The 20,536-nt window shown below is 40.3% G+C and overlaps 1 protein-coding gene across 3 annotated transcripts in view; it reads right to left on the reverse strand.

The window, feature by feature from the left end:
• The window catches only part of slf1 (SMC5/6 complex localization factor 1), a 92,952-nt gene that overhangs the window by 22,813 nt on the left and 49,603 nt on the right, over positions 1 to 20,536 (reverse strand). For 2 of the 3 annotated variants that reach the window (XM_078397035.1, XM_078397033.1), the window contains 6 exons: positions 20,129 to 20,295; positions 11,911 to 12,051; positions 10,980 to 11,139; positions 9,028 to 9,175; positions 7,801 to 7,946; positions 2,343 to 2,509 (listed from right to left, as the gene is read on the reverse strand). In XM_078397035.1, coding sequence (XP_078253161.1) covers positions 2,343 to 2,509; positions 7,801 to 7,946; positions 9,028 to 9,175; positions 10,980 to 11,139; positions 11,911 to 12,051; positions 20,129 to 20,295 — 929 coding nt within the window. The remainder of the gene's footprint in view (positions 1 to 2,342; positions 2,510 to 7,800; positions 7,947 to 9,027; positions 9,176 to 10,979; positions 11,140 to 11,910; positions 12,052 to 20,128; positions 20,296 to 20,536) is intronic. The other variant, XM_078397034.1, reaches the window with a different exon arrangement.

Genomic DNA, 20,536 nt, shown 5'->3' on the forward strand with positions numbered 1-20,536 from the left:
AAATATGGCTGCAATACAGGCCTGGCAGAGCATCACCAGAGAAGACACCCAGCCACTGGTGATGTCCATCAATCGCAGATTTGAAGCAGTCGTTGCATGCAAAGGATATGCAACAAAATACTAAACATGACTACTTTCATTTACAAGACATTGCTGTGTCCCAAACATTATGGTGCCCTAAATGGGCAGACTATGTATACAAAAATGCTGTAATTTCTACATAGTGAAACAAAAATGTATAAAAATTGCCTTTAATAAAATCTGACAATGTGCACTTTAACCACATATGATTTTTTCTATTACAAATCTCAAATTGTGGAGTACAGAGACAAATAAATAAATGATGGGTCTTTGTCCCAAACATTATGGAGGGCACTGTATACTTCACATACGTTTCATATATATTTAATTTAGCTACATCAGGTTTTAACAAGATAAGCACAAAATGCTGGAGTAACTCAGTGGGACAGATAGCATCTCTGGAGAGAAGGAACGGGTGACGTTTCGGGCCGAGACCCTTCTTCAGACTGAAGGAGGGTCTCGACCCGAAATAACACCCAGTCCTTCTCTCTAAAGATGCTGCCTGTCCCGTCGAGTTATTCCATCCAGCGTTTTGTGTCTATTTTCGATTCAAACAAGCAACTGCAGTTCTTTCCTGCATATCAGGTTTTAACAATACTGGTGGTATTTTCTGATGCAAGTTGAAATATTAATTTACAAACACAGCATAAAATATATCAAGAGGGGCTGACATTAACAAGGATGGGAAAGGTTCAGGCAGGGAGACTGAGGCTACAGCAAGAAAAAGGTCCATGTGTTTGCGTAGGATCGTGTCAGGTCCTCGGGTATACCAGCCTCAGGAGGCAAATATATTGATCCCAAACTGGAAACTGACCACAGCAGCAGCACATAGAAAATAAGTGCAGGAGTTCAGCCCTTCGAGCCAGCACCGCCATTCAATATGATCATCCAGAATCAGTACCCTGTTCCTGCTTTTTCCTCATATCCCTTGATTCCGTTAGCCCTAAGAGCTATATCTAACTCTCTCTTGAATACGTCCAGTGAATTGGCCTCCACTGCCTTCTGCGGCAGAGAATTCCACAGATTCACAACTCTCTGACTGAAAACATTTTTTCTCATCTCAGTTCTAAATGGCCTACCCCATATTCTTAATCTGTAACCCCTGGTTTTAGACTAAGTATATAACCATTTTTAAAGTAATTTAAAAAGTCATTTTTACAAAGAGATCTTTCACGAACTGTAGAACAGGTGCATAATTTAAAGTATTTTATGGTTATTAACAAAATCAATGCGAATTAAAATATCCAGGTGGTTAGGCAGCATTTGTCCAAAAAGTGCTAATATTGCAGTTAGATTAACTTTGTTTTCCACTCACTCCCTCTGCAGATGTTGACCGATTTGAGAATTTCCATTTTATACTTCCAGATTCTGAAGACTTTTTTTTGTTTTTCCACACTTAATAGTACTTTGTGGGCTGGATTTCAGCCCATCAGATCTAAATGCAACATAAATCAGCATTTCCACTTCCACCTCCCCAAATCAGTTTGAAAAAGGGTCTCGACCTGAAACATCACCATCCATGATCGCAAGGGATGCTCACTGACCCACTGAGTTACTCCAACACGGTCCTTTTTGTAAACCAACATCTAGAGTTCTGGGTTTCTGAATCAGCGTGTAGTATGTTGAAAATGTCATACATGATAGATGGCAGATGGAAATATCCAGTTTTTCCTTTACTAGCTGATCTCCCATGGAAGTTATCATAATTGGGCAGATGTTATTTTACAGTTTAAGCTGATATCACCACAAAACAAGATATAATTTTGTGACTTACAAGATTTAATAAATACATCTTTATCAATAGTGCAATAATTAGCAAAAGAAACACCAAGGCTAGACACATACTTGATCTTGGAAACAGCTGCAATGAAAATCATAACTATGTAACATTAAAAAACGTGAATTAAAAAGTTCAGAAGTGGCAGATTAATTGAGTTGTACATATATTTTTCTGGTAATGTTTATTTGAAATTAAACAGTTTGAAATCGCTAATCTTTTCATACTATTCTTACAATTAAATACAGCACATATCCAAGCATTACCAGATACAAGAAACTTATGCTCACAGAACTAATGTTTGTACATATCAATATTCATGTTTTTGTACATTTGATGCCAAGCCATCAAATAAAAAAATTGGCTTTCTGCCACTGACTACAATTAACTGGCAACAAAATACAGGTCACCAAAAGGCCAAGCCATTTCAGTTCAACTATTTTCCCAGAAGTCACTTTAAAGCAGTGTTGTAAGAATTACTCACGCTGGAACAGCCAGTGCATCCACTTGCTTCTGCATGTCTTCAGTTAAAGTAACTGATGGCCACAAAGGTTCAGGCCAAGGCCACTGTCCCATCTTCTTTCTCTTGGTGACCTTCATCACATTCCTAGAACTTCCCAGCCTCCCCAGGGCCATTAAATATGAAGAGATCTATCAGAACAGGAAAGTTCATTCAATGGAGGTTTGCAGCCTACTCCCCTCAGTGGGAGTTAAATGGCAACTGTACCAAGTCAGTCACTACAGATCTGATTAAGGTTGCATCACAGAGGTACCATTGGATTTGCCACAGAAATAAAAGCATTTCAACAGCAAATTTGTTACCCAAGCACTTTCCAATAGTACATGTTTCACTCGTTAACAATACTAACTCGAAGAATAAAAAATACTATAACAATTTTAAGCAATGTGGTAACTAATGCCAAATAATGGGAAGTAAAGATTTGTTGCTTTTTTTTTCGTGTTTAAAAGGTTAATCAAGAAGTGCTATAAAATACTTGCTTAAAGCTCGAGAATGGTGATATCTTTCAGTTCCAAAGTCTAAACATCAAAATTTTTAACACATTTTCTAGTCAGTGAACAAAATGATGAAACTTCAAATAATTTCAAGCTGCAAACATGAAAAGGATTAAATAAGACAACTGCATTCGACACCAACACCATTGTCAAGTTTGCAGACGACACAACGGTGATCGGGCTGATCACCAACGGTGATAAAACAAACTACAGAGCGGAGGTGCAGAACTTGGCGAACTGGTGCTCTGATAACAACCTGTCCCAAAATACCAAGACCAAGGAGCTGATCATCAACTTCCGTAGGTCACACAATGGGGAATACGCCCCGATCTTTATCAACGGGGACAGTGTGGAGAGAATGTCCAGCTTCAAGTTTCTGGGCACTCACATTTCAGAGGACCTAACGTGGTCCATTAACACTGCTGCGCTGGTCAAGAAGGCACAGCAATGACTGTGTTGTAGTTCGTGCCCTATGAACAGAATAGTCAGACAACCGAATTCGTTTAACCTCTTTATTCTACTCACCCAGGTGGGAGAGTCTAGAAACCGAAGCGTTCAGAAACGCTCAGGAAGCTAGTGTAGTCTCTCTCTCCGAATGCTAACAATTACACATATTTTATACCCTTAATACACCTCGTACCACCTTGCTTTCCGAGAGGAATTTATTGGATTTACTTTGTTTCTTCAGCTGGATTGTAACTGTTCTGGTGATACATTCAAATCCAATATTTCTGATATGTTCATTTTTCTTTACTCAAGCCTTCCCTGGGCTCAATTATATTTGTTCCATATACCAGTTCTGCTTTCACACATAAAACTAGTATAGGGCTCCCCTTGTCCGCACCTTCCCTCCCACCAGTCTCTGCATTCAACAGATCAGCTTGTCTTTCTCATCACACTCAATGTGATGCGACCATCATTCCCTCTCCTCTGCTTTCACCATTCAGAAAGAACCATTTCCTGACATCTGTCATTCACTCTTTCATCATCAACATTCACTTTATTTATCATGGCACTTTCCCATTCAACAGCCATTTCCCCCCACTACCATAGAAAGACACAAACATACTTTCTAGCTGAAACAGCAATTCAATGTATTTCTTCCAATTTAGCACCGTACATGATGGTGACCATATGATCTCCTCCACAATAGAGAAATTAAATGCAGATAGACACAAAGTGATGGAGTAACTCAGCGGGACAGGCAGCATCTCTAGAGAGAAGGAATGGGTGACGTTTTGGGTCGCGGCCCTTCTTCAAACCGGAAACGACACCCATTCTTCTCTCTAGAGATGCTGCCTGTCCCGCTGAGTTACTCCAGCATTTACCTTCGATTTAAGCCAGCATCTACCTAGAAATTAAATGCAGGTTTGCTGAACACCTCGTTAAGTCTGCAAGATGACAAAGCTACCAGCTGTCTACCACTCTGTTGTCTTTCTTTGGTTTCTTACAATGTTCTAATGAAAGCTCAGGCAACTAGAAACAGCAAAGCAGGTGATATTAAAGACTTCAGAATGTAATAAATTCACCAACAGCAATGGCAGAAATTTCTGGGCATAATCCAGAAGATGCAGGATCATCTCATTTCAAAGAGGAAGAAAGATTCTAAGGGGAGTAAGAGGCAACCGTGGCTGACAAGGGAAGTTAAAGATGGAATAAATCTAAAGGAAAAGATGTATAAGATAGCAAAGAGTGTCGGGAAGTCAGAGGAGTGTGCATAATGAAAGGATTTGAGTACAGGAGCAAAGAAGTCCTTCTGGAGTTGTATAGGGCCTTGGTGAGACCACATCTGGAGTATTGTGTGCAGTTTTGGTCTCCTAATTTGAGGAAGGACGTCCTTGCTATTGAGGCAGTGCAGCGTAGGTTCACGAGGTTAATCCCTGGGATGGAGGGACTGTCATACGAGGAAAGTTTGGAAAGACTAGGCTTGTATTCACTGGAATTTAGAAGGATGAGAGGGGATCTTATAGAGACGTATAAAATCATAAAAGGACTAAACAAGCTAGATGCAGGAAAAATGGTCACAATGTTGGGGGAGTCCAGAACCAGGGGACACAGTCTAAGAATAAAGGGGAGGCCATTTAAAATTGAGGTGAGAAGTAACTTTTTGTGGAATTCTCTGCCACAGAAGGCAGTGGAGGCCAATTCACTGGATGAATTAAAAAAATAGTTAGATAGAGCTCTAGGGGCTAGTGGAATCAAGGGATATGGGGAGAAGGCAGGCACAGGTTACTGATTGTAGATGATCAGCCATGTTCATAATAGACAATAGAAAATAGGTGCAGGAGAAGGCCATTCGGCCCTTCGAGCCAGCACCGCCATTCAATGTGATCATGGCTGATCATTCTCAATCAGTACCCCATTCCTGCCTTCTCCCCATACCCCCTGACTCCGCTATCCTTAAGAGCTCTATCTAGCTCTCTCTTGAATGTATTCAGAGAATTGGCCTCCACTGCCCTCTGAGGCAGAGAATTCCACAGATTCACAACTCTCTGACTAAAAAAGGTTTTCCTCATCTCTGTTCTAAATGGCCTACCCCTTATTCTTAAACTGTGGCCCCTGGTTCTGGACTCCCCCAACATTGGGAACATGTTTCCTGCCTCCAACGTGTCCAACCCCTTAATAATTTTATACGTTTCGATAAGATCCCCTCTCATCCTTCTAAATTCCAGTGTATACAAACCTAGTCGCTCCAGTCTTTCAACACATGACAGTCCCGCCATACCGGGAATTAACCTAGTAAACCAACGCTGCATGCCCTCAATAGCAAGAATATCCTCCCTCAAATTTGGAGACCAAAACTGCACACAGTACTCCAGGTGCGGTCTCACTAGGGCCCTGTACAACTGCAGAAGGACCTCTTTGCTCCTATACTCAACTCCTCTTAGACAATAGACAATAGGTGCAGGAGTAGGCCATTCAGCCCTTCGAGCCAGCACCGCCATTCAATAACGGGATCATTCCGAGTCAGCATGGATTTACGAAGGGGAAATCATGCTTGACAAATCTACTGGAATTTTTTGAGGATGTAACTAGGAAAATTGACAAGGGAGAGTCAGTGGATGTGGGTGTACCTCGACTTTCAGAAAGCCTTCGACAAGGTCCCACATAGGAGATTAGTGGGCAAAATTAGGGCACATGGTATTGGGGGTAGGGTACTGACATGGATAGAAAATTGGTTGACAGACAGAAAGCAAAGAGTGGGGATAAATGGGTCCCTTTCGGAATGGCAGGCAGTGACCAGTGGGGTACCGCAAGGTTCGGTGCTGGGACCCCAGCTATTTACGATATACATTAATGACTTAGACGAAGGGATTAAAAGTACCATTAGCAAATTTGCAGATGATACTAAGTTGGGGGGTGGTGTGAATTGTGAGGAAGATGCAATAAGGCTGCAGGGTGACTTGGACAGGTTGTGTGAGTGGGCGGATACATGGCAGATGCAGTTTAATGTAGATAAGTGTGAGGTTATTCACTTTGGAAGTAAGAATAGAAAGGCAGATTATTATCTGAATGGTGTCAAGTTAGGAGGAGGGGGAGTTCAACGAGATCTGGGTGTCCTAGTGCATCAGTCAATGAAAGGAAGCATGCAGGTACAGCAGGCAGTGAAGAAAGCCAATGGAATGTTGGCCTTCGTAACGAGGAGTTGAGTATAGGAGCAAAGAGGTCCTTCTACAGTTGGACCGGGCCCTGGTGAGACCGCACCTGGAGTACTGTGTGCAGTTTTGGACTCCAAATTTGAGTAAGGATATTCTTGCTATGGAGGGCGTGCAGCGTAGGTTCACTAGGTTAATTCCCGGAATGGCGGGACTGTCGTATGTTGAAAGGCTGGAGCGATTGGGCTTGTATACACTGGAATTTAGAAGGATGAGGGGGGATCTTATTGAAACATATAAGATAATTAGGGGATTGGACACATTAGAGGCAGATAACATGTTCCCAATGTTGGGGGAGTCCAGAACAAGGGGCCACAGTTTAAGAATAAGGGGTAGGCCATTTAGAATGGAGATGAGGAAGAACTTTTTCAGTCAGAGGGTGGTGAAGGTGTGGAATTCTCTGCCTCAGAAGGCAGTGGAGGCCAGTTCGTTGGATGCTTTCAAGAGAGAGCTGGATAGAGCTCTTAAGGATAGCGGAGTGAGGGGGTATGGGGAGAAGGCAGGAACGGGGTACTGATTGAGAGTGATCAGCCATGATCGCATTGAATGGCGGTGCTGGCTCGAAGGGCTGAATGGCCTACTCCTGCACCTATTGTCTATCGTCTATTGATCACTCTCAATCAGTACCCCGTTCCTGCCTTCTCCCCATTCAGATAATAATTTGCCTTCCTATTCTAAACCACCAAAGTGGATAACCTCACACTTATCTACATTAAACTGCATCTGCCATGCATCCGCCCACTCACACAACCTGTCCAAGTCACCCTGCAACCTCATAGCATCTTCCTCACAGTTCACACTGCCACCTAGCTTTGTATCATTGGCAAATTTGCTAATGGTACTTTTAATCCCTTCATCCAAGTCATTGATGTATATTGTAAATAGCTGCGGTCCCAACACCGAGCCTTGCGGTACCCCACTAGTCACTGCCTGCCATTCTGAAACGGACCCATTTATCCCCACTCTTTGCTTTCTGTCTGTCAACCAACTTTCTATCCATGTCAGTACCCTACCTCCAATACCATGTGCTCTAATTTTGCCCACCAATCTCCTATGTGGGACCTTGTCGAAGGCTTTCTGAAATGAATGGCGGTACTGGCTCGAAGAGCCAAATGGCCTCCTCCTGCACCTATTTTCCATGTTTCGATGTAATTTCAGATAAGCAGCCAAAATTGATCAGTTCTTATGAAGAGTTATTAACTTGTAAAGCTCTCTCCATAGATGCTTCCCAAGTAGTTGCAACAATTTTCTATTTTGGTAACAAATACTCACAATTTGTTTGAGCGAGAAAGATGTCTCAGAGATTTCAGTGCCATTATTGAAGCATATCCGCTTATAAATGCCATGTGCAATGAACATTTGTAGCCAAGGTGATGGTGTCAGTTTAAACATCATCTCAATTTCCTCTTGATTGTAATCTGAAAGAACAAAGTTTATTATTTTGGATTGTTTTTTTTGAATACTCACACAATTCTCTCAAACCAAGGACCACTGATTACCATTCCAACATTTTGCAGTATTTTTCTTTGAAGTAGTTGACTCTGAGATTTCTGCTAAACCCATGAATGAACAAAATCTGTCTTTTGGCCAAAACCTTGATACATTTTCAGTTTCTCTCTCCTTTTCAAAGACCTCGAAAATGGTGCCATCTCCAAAATACTGACCATCTTTCTCATTTCTAGATTTCACCAAAATAGTCTTTCTGCCTTTGCCACAAGTCTGATATAGATCTTAACAAAAAATCACAAATGAGAGCCACTATGATAGAAATATTCATTGTTCTATCCCTGATGTTTGAGATAACTGATCACCCTTAACACATAGGAAGAACAAATAAACCAGATTCCTTTTTTATATAGTTATAACCAGATTACTACCTTCAGTGGCTGATCACTCACCATCACTGATGTAATTCAAAAATCTAGATTAAAAAAAAAAATTACACACTGCCCTTCAGAATGAACTCCTGGAAAGTGACAGATTCTATATTGACCACAATCACTACTTCCCTTGGCCTACCCACTGTCAATTTCCAAATTATCTGACATCGAAAAGTCTGTGCTGAAGAATCATCAGTTACATTTTAGCCAAATATAGTCTTTCAAAAGCAATGGTCTGCAAGGACTGACTCTTTAACAGGCATCTGTAGAAAACAAAACCAATTTGTTCAAAAACCTGGCAGAAATGCATCCTCAAAATATACTTCAACTCATATGCTATGACAAAGACCACCTTGGCATAGTTCAGCACATCACATCTGAAATCTGCAATAATGCTTTTTTAGATTTGACTTTTCCAATTAACTGGCTAGGTTTGTTATTCATAAAGCTAACCAAAAGAGTCACCCATGGCATAATATTTAGTTATGTGGCTTGGTTTCAAATTGTTTACAACTTTAGTGGCAATTATCTTACAATATTATGAGACAGAAAAAGTTGAAAATCGGAAAATAAATTCAGAATTAGTATTCAGAGTTTGTAAAGGAAATTCTGTCATCACCTTGACAACATACAGGAATGTAAAATTGTAAATCATCCCAAGTACGACCAGATAAGGATTTTCCATGTAATCTGTTTAACAGAAGTCGATATTCCACAACAATTCCCAATATGCCATGCAAGATGTAAGCTGTATCATAGAATGCTTTCTGAAGAGGAATATCAGAATAAAATGTGATTAACCAGAATTTTACATGAATAAAGTAACTAACAAAAGCAAGGCCACAATAAATTAAAGTGTCACGTTAAAATAATAACAGCAATAATATTGTTCACAATATACATACAAATTGCTCCTAAGCAAAAAAAAGACAGGAACAATGGCCCAGCCCCACAATAGTAGAAGACAATCTACTATTTAGTATCTCTAAATAAAAAAGGTTTAATAAGCCAAAATAAAACATTTATTGTAAAACATAAGTAGTTGATAAATTAACAGGACCAAGAGCCAATTAAATCCCCAATCTATCAGGGTAATTAGAAATAGGATCAGTCAACATGGATTTTTGATATCCAGAGCTACAAGTGCTCTCAATATATTATCAGTGAATTGGATGAGGTGATCAAGTGCAATATTTTCAAAATGTCAGGTGCAATTTTGGGATGAGAGAAAGATGTACAAGCCTCAAGGCCCTATAGACAATTTAAGTGAACAGCAAATGTAATATCATGGTGGGAAAAAAAGAGGCAGGGATGTCCAATTAGGCTGGGGTAAAAAAACTCATTACTTTTTCCAAAATGTTGAGATCAAAAAGGAGACTTTTTCTATCATTCAATTCCAGTCAACATACAGACATAGAAAACAATTAGGACGGTAGAAGGTATCTTGGAATTTTCTTGCAAGAGTATTCGAATGGAATAGACATGTTGCTCCAATTATACAGGATCTTGGGGAGGCTACATTCAGAATATGGTGTACAGTTTGGTCTCCTTCCAAAAGTATATACTTGTGACAGGAGTATAGCAAAGATTCACCAGATTGATTTGTGCAATGATGGATTTGTCATACGAGGAGAGATTTTAAAAAACAACATAGGTGTAGAGATGACATTTCCTCTGGCTTGCATGTTTAGAATCAAGCATCACAAACTCAAAATAAAAGATCAGCAATTCAGGACAGGATAGTTAATCTTTGGAATTCTCTGTGTTAGCAGGCTGTGGAGACTTAGTCACCAAATATGTTCAGGATAGATCAGCAGATATTTTAGATATTAATCAAGGAATATGGGTTTAGAGCATGGCGAGTTGGCACATGATCTTACAAGATGGCAAAACAGGCAATATTTGCCAAAATATACCATTCTGCTTCTTTTGAGAAACAAAAAAATAACAATAAATTCCAGTGACTACTAAGTGCCAATTGTTTCAAAATAAAATCTCAAAAAAAGGCTTTGAACCAGAACCTAATCCAAAGCCTCCTAAATAAGCTGCTCATCATGACACATACCAACCAGAACTTTCATTGCATAAATATGCTATTGAAATAATTTGACTAAAATTGTCTGCCACAGAAGGTAGTTGATTCCAGTTCATTGGCTATATTTAAGAGGGAGTTAGATGTGGCCCTTGTGGCTAAAGGGATCAGGGGGTATGGAGAGAAAGCAGGTACAGGTTACTGAGCTGGATGCTCAGCCATGATCATATTGAATGGCGGTGCAGGCTCGAAGGGCCGAATGGCCTACTCCTGCACCTATTTTCTATGTTTCTATGTTTCTAAAATTATAAATTCAAATTAGACAATAGACAATAGGTGCAGGAGTATGTCATTCGGCCCTTCGAGCCAGCACCGCCATTCAATGTGATCATGGCTGATCAATTGTCTTTAACTTCTTATTCTCTACACATATACAACATATCCAATTTGTCTATTTGCATGAAAGTGGCCAATATTCAGAATCTAATACTACTTGCAAACCAAGCTACAAGTTATTTGTTTTGATCAATTTTACTTACATCTGTTGGTTTCCTAACTAGTGTTCTAGTTGCTTGAAGAACACAATCCAGTAAAGCAACTACTGGATTAGTCATTGCATCGGAGTATTCCAGGAAAATATTTGCAAGGACAGAGTGGGGGATGATAAGAGAACCACCACTCTTTGTGTTTTCGTAACAGCTATTACACAACAAAAATAGAAAATAGTTAAAATCTTAACTGCTGTAGTAACTTTTGAAAATAGGTATAAAGAAAATTCTTATTTAAGTCCTTTTCTAGACCAATTGACATGGGCATTATTCAAACAGTCATTATGGTTGTTATTATAGCCATAGCAAAGAGACAAACCTCAATTTTCACTACTTTGTTGCCACCCTTTATTAAAAGAAACAGGAAAGAACACCTTCAGCTTTATACTTTTAGTTCTTACTAGACCAAGTGCAGCAGTTGGGCCCAAACCTATCCTGCATTGGTGCAGCACCCTCTCCCCCCTCCATCCCCCTTATCCTCCCTCCCTCCCTCCGAGATAGATTTAAACTTTAAAATGTGAATAACTTTAAAAATATAACACCGATTTCATGAAACTTCTTCCATTAGCACCAAAGGGACGACGGTAAGGTGGGCCTAAAATTGTCGCGCTATCATGTATCGTTTTGGCTGTAGTTCAGGAACAAACAAACGAGAGTTTTAGTATATAGATGGTAATCAACTCAATTGTTTATGCAAAGTAGTCATGCTAACACTTTACATTCCACTGTTAACAAGAAAGACTCAAGGTTCTGCAAAAGGAAAAGCCCACCATATAATTTAGTATATAATTTAGATCAGTCTGAAGAAGGGTCTCGACCCAAAACGTCACCCATTCTTTCTCTCCCGAGATGCTGCCTGACCCGCTGAGGTACTCCAGCATTTTGTGTCTACATATAATTTAGTACTGTCTACTCAAGTTACCTTTTATTTAAAGTCTCTAATTCAGCTTCAAATAGGTCAAAGAAGTATTTTAGTATCAATCTATAAAGTGGCTTCAGTTCCAAAATGGAGAGTTCTTGATTTGATGGTCGATGGCAAGGTTCTTCACCGTAAACACAGGATCTAAAATTCCAGATTAAAAAGTTATATAAAGTTTACCAAATGGCAGAAAAAACCTTCAGTTTAGTTTAGTTTAGAGATACAGTGCGGAAACAGGCCCTTCAGCCCACACCGACCAGTAATCCCCGCACATTAAAACTATCCAACACTCATTCGGGACAACTTACATTTATACGAAACAATAAACCTATACATCTTTGGAAGGAAACCGAAGATCTCTGAGAAAACCCACGCAGGTCATGGGGAGAATGTACAAACAGCAGCCGTAGTCGGGATCGAACCCGGGTCATCGGCGATGTAAGCGCTGTAAGGCAGCAACTCTACTGCTGCGCCACCGTGTCGTCCAATTGTTTTAATAACAATAAGACATGCAAAATGATTGGACTTGAAATTTTACCACCTCTCCATTCAATTACAACTCAGAAGACAAGGGTGAGAGATCTTCCAAATATTTCTAAGGATGTTTTTCCCTATTCTTTCCATTTTAACATTGAATAAATACAAAATTCTACTTCCATCTCCCAATAAGAATGATGCAACTCATTTTAAACCATATGAATATTAATTTCCAATTTCAAAACAAAATTAGTACTTTGCCATTTTTTATCTCCAGAGCTTAATAATGCAACGTTTACAAGTGTATAAAGCACCAACTACAGACACCTATTGCAATGGAAACATTCAGTAAACCTATTGCATTATAATTTTGTTAGAACTACAGGCACATGAGTGCAACAGCAAAGTAATGACATCTTCATGATTTTCTGTTTTTCCAAGGACAAAATCAATGAAGAATATGAAGCATTGAGACTATTACAACCATCTGCAGGAGAACTTGAAAGACAAGATAAATGGATGCGCCAGGTAAGGGATGTTCTCGATGAATTTGATCAGGAAGTTAATGCATGGATATACCAAGTTGGTCATGGGTCCACACCCCCCTATGTCAAGAGCGCCTCATGCCAGAGTGGTGTAGGCGTAGACTTCATCAGACCTGAAGATAGTGCTTCAAATATCTCAAACTCTAAATTGAGCATCAAATCTCGTGTATCTTCGACGCACTCTGCTCATAAGGAGGCCGAGCTGGCTGTTCTTGCAGGGCAAGCTGCGTTCTTGGAACAGAGGCATGAGATTGAGGCACAGCAATTAGAATTGGAAGAAGAACAGAAGAGAAGCCAATTAGAAATGAAAGAACGGAAGAAAAGCCAATTGGCAATGGAAGAAGAGCGGTGGAAAGAAGAAGAACAGAAGACAATTGGCAATGGAGAGCGAATGGAAGAAGAGGAATGATCAATTGAGGAGAAAGAATGATTGGAACGAGAGTCTGAAATGGCAACAGCCAAGACAAAACTTGTGCAATGTGCGATGAAATCAAGAAGCTTCTCAATTGTATCTGATAGGAGGAGTTCTTATCTGGGCAGGGGAGCTGCTCAAAGCCAATTGGAACTGGAACCATCTGCAGCTAGATACTGGCATGGTCAGGAGCAACAGGCTGTTAGTCCGAAACAAACAACTTCAAGACCATATGCTAAAGCTAGTGATATGGCACATCTAACTCAATACCCTCCTCAAGGGGCTAGAGCAAGGCCTCAGGAACAAAGAGGTGAGCAAGGGCGTGCTCGTATTAAACCCCCTGGACATTTGGAATGGAGGCCGAGGTAATGTGTATGACATATGGCATAGGCAAAATGAAATTGCCTTTCTTCTGGCTAAACAAAATCTTTCTTCCACTCAACCACCAAGAGACATTCCCGTGTATGATTGTGATCCTTTGCAGTATCAACTTTTTATCAAGGCATTTGAAAGAGTAGAAAGACGGATGATGACAGTGACCATTATCATTTCCTGGAACAATATACAAGAGGACAAGCGAGAAACGTAGTCAGCAGCCGTCAACACTTACCCTCGGACCAGGGTTATCAGGAGGCAAGGAAGCTGCTAAAAATAGCATTTTGGCAATGAGCAGAAGATTGCCACTGCTTTTATTACCAAGGCATTGACCTGGCCAGCTTTCAAGCCAGATGACGTGAAAGCATTACAAGAGTTCTCACTATTCCTTAAAGGTTGTTACAATGCAACGGAACAGCTCAACTATATGGATGAAATGAATGTCCCCTCTAATATGAAGACCATCCTTCTAAAACTGCCTTATAAGCTCAGGGAAAGGTGGAGAGATCAGGCATATGTGATTCAGGGAAGCACAAACCGTCCACCTGGATTTCCCGACCTGGCAAACTTCAGAGGTACAAGTGAAGATATTATCAGATCCACTGTATGGGAACATTGAGGAGGCTAAAACAGCAGCAACTGTTAAAGGCCCTACTTTCACTAAGCCAAGAGAAAGGCCGAAAACAGACCTGAATCAGTTTTGCTATGAATACAGAACCTGTCGAAGCACAGGTGCAAGAAAATCTGACAACAAAAGGAAAGAAAGCAGCAGGACCCATGTCTGTTCTGCAATAGAAGGGGTCATCAGTTGAAGTGTTGGCAGATCAAAAGGTTAGAGTGTAAAGAAAGGATGGATTTCTTAAAGGATAAGAGAATCTGTTTTGGATGCTTAAAGATGGGTCACATGAGCAGAAGCTGCAAGGGCCGTTTGACTTATGTTGTATGCAAAGGAGAGCATCCTGAGATACTTCATATTGAACAGAAGGATAAAGAAAGGAAACCAGCATATACAGAAAAGAAGGAGAAGCAGGATAAGGCAAGCACCTGCGATGCTGCTCTTCCATCTCAAATGTGTGGACATATCAGAGCTGGTGAAGAAGCTAGCATCTTCTCCATCGTACCAGTGCAAGTAAAGAATCACAATGGGAGTACTGTTGCAAACATACGCATTTTTGGATACTGGAAGTTCGTCTACCTTCTGTACCGAAAGCTTGGTAAGAAGGCTAAAGATTTCAGGACCAAAGAAGAGGATTCTCCTACGTACCATAAATCAAGAGAAGTCTGTAACCAGTCGTATTATTTCAGGTTTGGAAATGTCTGGTCTGGCAACAATGATTTTGTTCAACTATCCGATGTGTTTACCAATAAGACCATTCCTGTTTCACAATCAAACATTCCCAGCCAAGAAGACCTGAAGCAATAGCCTTACTTGAAGGATGTCAAGATTTCTGAAATAGACTCTGGCATTGACCTACTCATCGGAACTAATGCTACTAAGGTATTGGAACCTTGGGAGATGGTCAACAGCCAAGGAGATGGACCGTACGCCATGAAAACCTTGTTGGGATGGGTTATTTATGGTCCTCTGAGAAAAGACCACGACAGCAGGGATGGAAATGGTGTTCCTGCTGTGGCTATCAATCGAATATCCATTGCGAATCTGGAGGAACTTCTGGTCAAACATTACAATCATGACTTTAATGAAGGATCCAGCAAGGAAAAGGAAGAAATGTCCAGAGAAGAAGTAAAGTTCATGGATATTATGAATTGTTCGGCAAGGATGACAGATGAACATTAGTGCCCAGACTTACCTTTCAAGCAGGAGAATACCAGCATGCCGAACAACCGTTGCATAGCAGAGCAGCGTATCCAGAGCTTGAAACGCAAGTTTAATAAGAATGAGAAGTTTTGTAATAAATATACATCTTTCCTCACAGAAATGGTTGATAATGGTTATGTTGAAAGGGTACCAATGGACCAGCTGAATCGAAGTGATGGAAAACTCTGGTACATCCCTCATCACGGGGATGAAAGAAGGGAATCATAAGAGTGGTCTTTGACTGTGCAACAGTCGTTAAGGGTACATCACTTAACTGACAACTACTGCAGGGTCCAGACTTAACTCACTCAAAGGAGTTCTCATCAGATTCAGACAAGAGCCGGTTGCTTTGATGGCAGATATTAAAGCAATGTTTCATCAGGTCAAGGTCAAAAGCATATTGACCATCTGCAATTTCTGTGGTGGCCCAACAGTGATGTGCCGCAAGATCTTGTTGAATACCTGATGAAGGTACATCTTTTCGGAGCCGTGTCATCACCAAGTTGTGCAAACTTTGCATTGAGAAAGATTGCTGAGGATAATGGAGCATACTTTTCGCAAGAGGCGATAAACACAGTAAAGTACAACCTCTGCGTAGATGATTGTTTAAAATCCATGCCTTCGGAACAGGAAGCAATTCAGATGGTAAAAGACCTGACTGACATCTGCCAAATGGGAGGATTTGCACTATCAAAATGGATCAGTAACAGCTGTGCTGTATTAACATCCATTCCTCAAGCAAGTAGAGCTAAAGAGATCAAGGAGTTGGACTAGGATAATGTGCCGATGGAAAGAACACCAGGATTGCACTGGTGCATTGAAACAGATGCGTTCAAGTTCAAAATTTCTGTACAGGAACGACCGCGCAACAGACATCGCATCTTTTCTGTAGTTGGCTCTATCTACAATCCTTTAGGATTCCTAGCACCATTTACTCTGCCAGCTAAGCTGTTTATGCAGGAACTCTGCAAGGAGAAACTTGGTTGGGATGACAACATAACCCAAACTTTTTCTCAGATGAACTGGATGGTTAACAAATCTCAACAAGATTGCGGAGTTTAAAGTGGACCAGTGTATGAAGCCCACAAACTTTGGTCAAATCAGATATGTACAACTACACCACTTCTCAGATGCAACCGATAGTGGCTAGGGAACTGTTTCATATCTAAGACTGGACAACGATAGCAAAGAAGTGCATATTGCATTTATAATCGGAAAGGCCAGAGTGGCGCCATTAAAACAGATGACAATTCCCAGGATGGAGCTTACAGCTGCAGTCTTAGCTGTCAGAGTTGATGTGATGCCGCGGAAATAATTACAGCTTCAACTGGACAAATCCGTCTTCTGGACCGGTAGCACAACGGTGCTTAAGTACATCAATAACAAAATCAAACGCTTTCAAACGTTCGTAGCAAACGGAATGTCCTTTGTAAGGGATTTTACTGACATGTCATAATGGAGAGATATTTTAGCACAAAGGAAAATCCTGCAGATGAAGCATCGAGAGGACTAACTGCAGACCGCTTTTTAAGCTGCGAAAGATGGACCAAACGACTGGAATTTCTCTGTAAATCAGACAGGGAATGGCCAAAACATCACTTGGAAGCCACAATTTCTGCTGACGATCCAGAAATTAAGCCAGACATTATTGTGAATGTTATTGTCGAGGATCCATTGAACCCCACAAATTCTCTGATTGCTTATTTTTCATCGTGGAGGGAATTGAAGATTGCAGTAGCTTGGTTTCTTAATGTAAAGACAATGCTCTTGCAGCGGGCTTGAAAGAGAAAGGAAATCCAGGCTGCTGTGAGTAGCCTTGAAAAGGATCCTGACAAGCTGAAAGAAAATGTTAGAAGGGAGATGCAAATCTTTAAAGCAACACTCTGAGAATAATGTTTATGTCCAGAAGATCTGTTTGACAAAAAAAGCAATCATCTCTTTCAGTCAAAGATTCGAGTCAGAACTGTCAGCACGAGAAAGTGGCAATACCGTCAAAGGAGGCAGTCATTTATACAAACTTGATCCAAGGCTACAGGGTGGACTTCTGAGAGTAGGTCGCCTGAATAGGCTAGCGATATCTGAAGAAACTAAACATCCTATTATTCTCTCGAAGGACCTCCACATATCTACTTTACTGTTACGACATATCCATGAACAACTCGGTCATGGAGGAAGAAATCATTTGCTGGCACATCTTCGTAAAAGGTACTGGATTATCAAGGCTAACTCCGCTGCAAGAAAAATTATAACAGACTGCGTTATGCGTAAACGGCAGCGGGGAAGAGTGGGGAGCAAAAAATAGCAGATTTGCCTCGAGTGAGAATTCGACTGGATGAACCTCCATTTACAGATGTAGGAGTTGACTACTTCGGTCCCATAAAGGTCGAGGACAAAGTTTGGTTAAAAGATATGGTGGAATCTTCACCTACATGGCTAGCAGTGCAGTACATCTTGAGGATGAGTGTACACTTGATCCAGACTCCTACATCAATGCATTACGAAGATTCATTTGTCGATGAGGTCAAATTTTGTCTTTAAGATCAGATAATGGCACAAATTTCATCGGAGCAGAGAGTTAAGAGAAGCAGTCAACTTGAAGCAAGACAAGATCCAGAAGACTATACTTCATCAAGGCATTAAATGGTATTTTAACCCTCCGGCAGGATCTCATCACGGTGGTGTTTGGGAACAGCTGATCTGCATGGTTCGCAATGTGCTGTGTTCTGTTCTTAAACAACAAGTTTTCGGCAACGGAATGCAAACTTTAATGTGTGAAGTAGAAGCGAGCCTAAATTACCAAGAATTCGGATGAGCCAATGGACCTGGAAGCACTTACACCAAACCATCTTCTTCAGTTAAAAAGCAAGCCAATATTGCCACCTGGGCTATTTGTGAAGGAAGATTTGTACATCAGACATAGATGGAGACAGATACAATATATGGCAGATCTTTTTTGGAAACGATGTACACGAGAATATTTGCCTCTAATCCAGGAACGACAGCGGTGGTCTAAGGTGAAAAGAAGTTTTGCTGCAGGTGACATTGTTCTGGTGGTCGATTCTACTGCACCATGTAGCTCCTGGCTGATGGGCAAAATATTGGAGACTATACCAGACACACAAGATTTTGTACGTACAGTTCGGCTCGACTAAGAGCAACATCTTGGAAAGACCGATAACCAAGATATGTCTGCTGATTGAAGCTGATACCCGAGTACAGCAAGGACTGCCTTGAAGATTGAAGAATCACTATAGTAGATTAGATGCCAATATATAGTGCACTTTTTGATTATGTATGAAGTTTTTATGGCTCCTTATAATATTAGTAAATGTAGCAATATACACATAACAATTAGGGGCCGGTGTGTAGGAGCCATTTTGCGTTTATTAGTTATTTTAGTATATTATATTATTTTGTATCCTGCTGTATTATTTGGACACTAAGAGGTTAATACTATGCTTACATATATGAACTGGGTGGAGCCAGATGAGCTGCCAGCTCCGATGTAATGCTTGAGTTCATGAGAAGAACCTGCCAATAGAAGGTTGGCAAGTAGGATTTTAACTATAAGAGCCTACTAAAATAATAAGATTTTGGTGGCCAAAGAAAATTCAAGAAGTGCCTACTGGATACAAGGTCTGCTAGTTTGTGCAAGTTACGAAGGATACGGTAGGATATTAGATTTTTACCAAGTTAATCAATAACAAGTTAACAAGAGATATGCCAATATGTTTTATTGCAACCTCAAATAAACAACTAACTGAATTGCCCTGGAGATCTCTTGGTTGTTGGTTATTTTCGATAAGAAAATGTCATTCCCCTATCCTTCGTCAACAGCAGCTTTCTTATAAAGACGAGAAGCTGGCCGTAATAACATTAATTACTTATTGTAAATTAACCCTATTGTAGCACATTGCAGGAGAATCAGAAGTTGATGTGCACATGAAAAATAATAGATGCAGGGAGATAAATGGCGAATGGGGTTGATGGGCATGCTCTGAAACCTGGGATACAATGGATGGGCTGAAAAGAAATACACACCTGTAAAGTTACCACATTCAGGAAATAGTGACCTTGTCAGTCATCAAGAAGACAAACATCACTAATGGATTGACCACTGGATGATTATGAGATTGCACTCACAGAAAGAGAAATATTCAAAGATTCAAAATGTTATCTATCGAAGTTGTCACTGTAATCTAAAACAGATTAGAACAATGCTGTAAAACTATATTCTGCAATCTGGTTATTTTTGCTTTGCACTGCCTGGTGTACTTGATTGTACTTCTATAATATAATTTGATTTGACCGAGTAGCATGCAAACAAAAGCTTTCCACTATCTCAGTACATGCAAAAATGCTAAACCAATAATCTCCCAATTTAAGCAAAGGTACATTACAGAATACAATCCCACTTTTTCAGGACTTATTAAATTCCTAGGTCAGCAGTTATTAAATCCTCAGATCATAATCTTGTGCAACTGATGGCAGTTCAATCCCAATCAGTTGCAAATACAATGGCCAGAGAAGTATTTGTCCTACAATAAATTTGAAAACTTCAATAAATAAATTTTAGATTTGTAACAATCTTACCTTGCTAGCGACTCAAGAAGAAATGAACTTCCTTTCTTACAATTGGAACACTGAAGAATCTCCATGTAGTAATTCACTCTGGAAGACTGTTGCCAGGGTGGATGATAAAGAATTAGACTTTGCATAATGCTGATGAACTCATGCAAGTAACTCATCCCTACCTTACCCTACAATGAAAATAGATTGTTTTTAGTGAAAACAACAGTGGTACATTTGAGAACAAAAAACAGGGATAGAATATAAAACCAGGGACGTAATGGTGAGGCTTTATAAGGGCACTGGTCAGACCGCATTTGGAGTATTGCAGGTTTGGGCCCCGTTTCTGTCGATATGCATGTGTTCGTGAGGGTCCAGTGGAGGTTTACAAGCATGATCCAGAGGATCATTGGGTTAATGTAGTGTGGGTTT

The sequence above is a fragment of the Rhinoraja longicauda genome, chromosome 3, assembly GCF_053455715.1.
Source record: "Rhinoraja longicauda isolate Sanriku21f chromosome 3, sRhiLon1.1, whole genome shotgun sequence".
Lineage (NCBI taxonomy): Eukaryota > Metazoa > Chordata > Chondrichthyes > Rajiformes > Arhynchobatidae > Rhinoraja > Rhinoraja longicauda.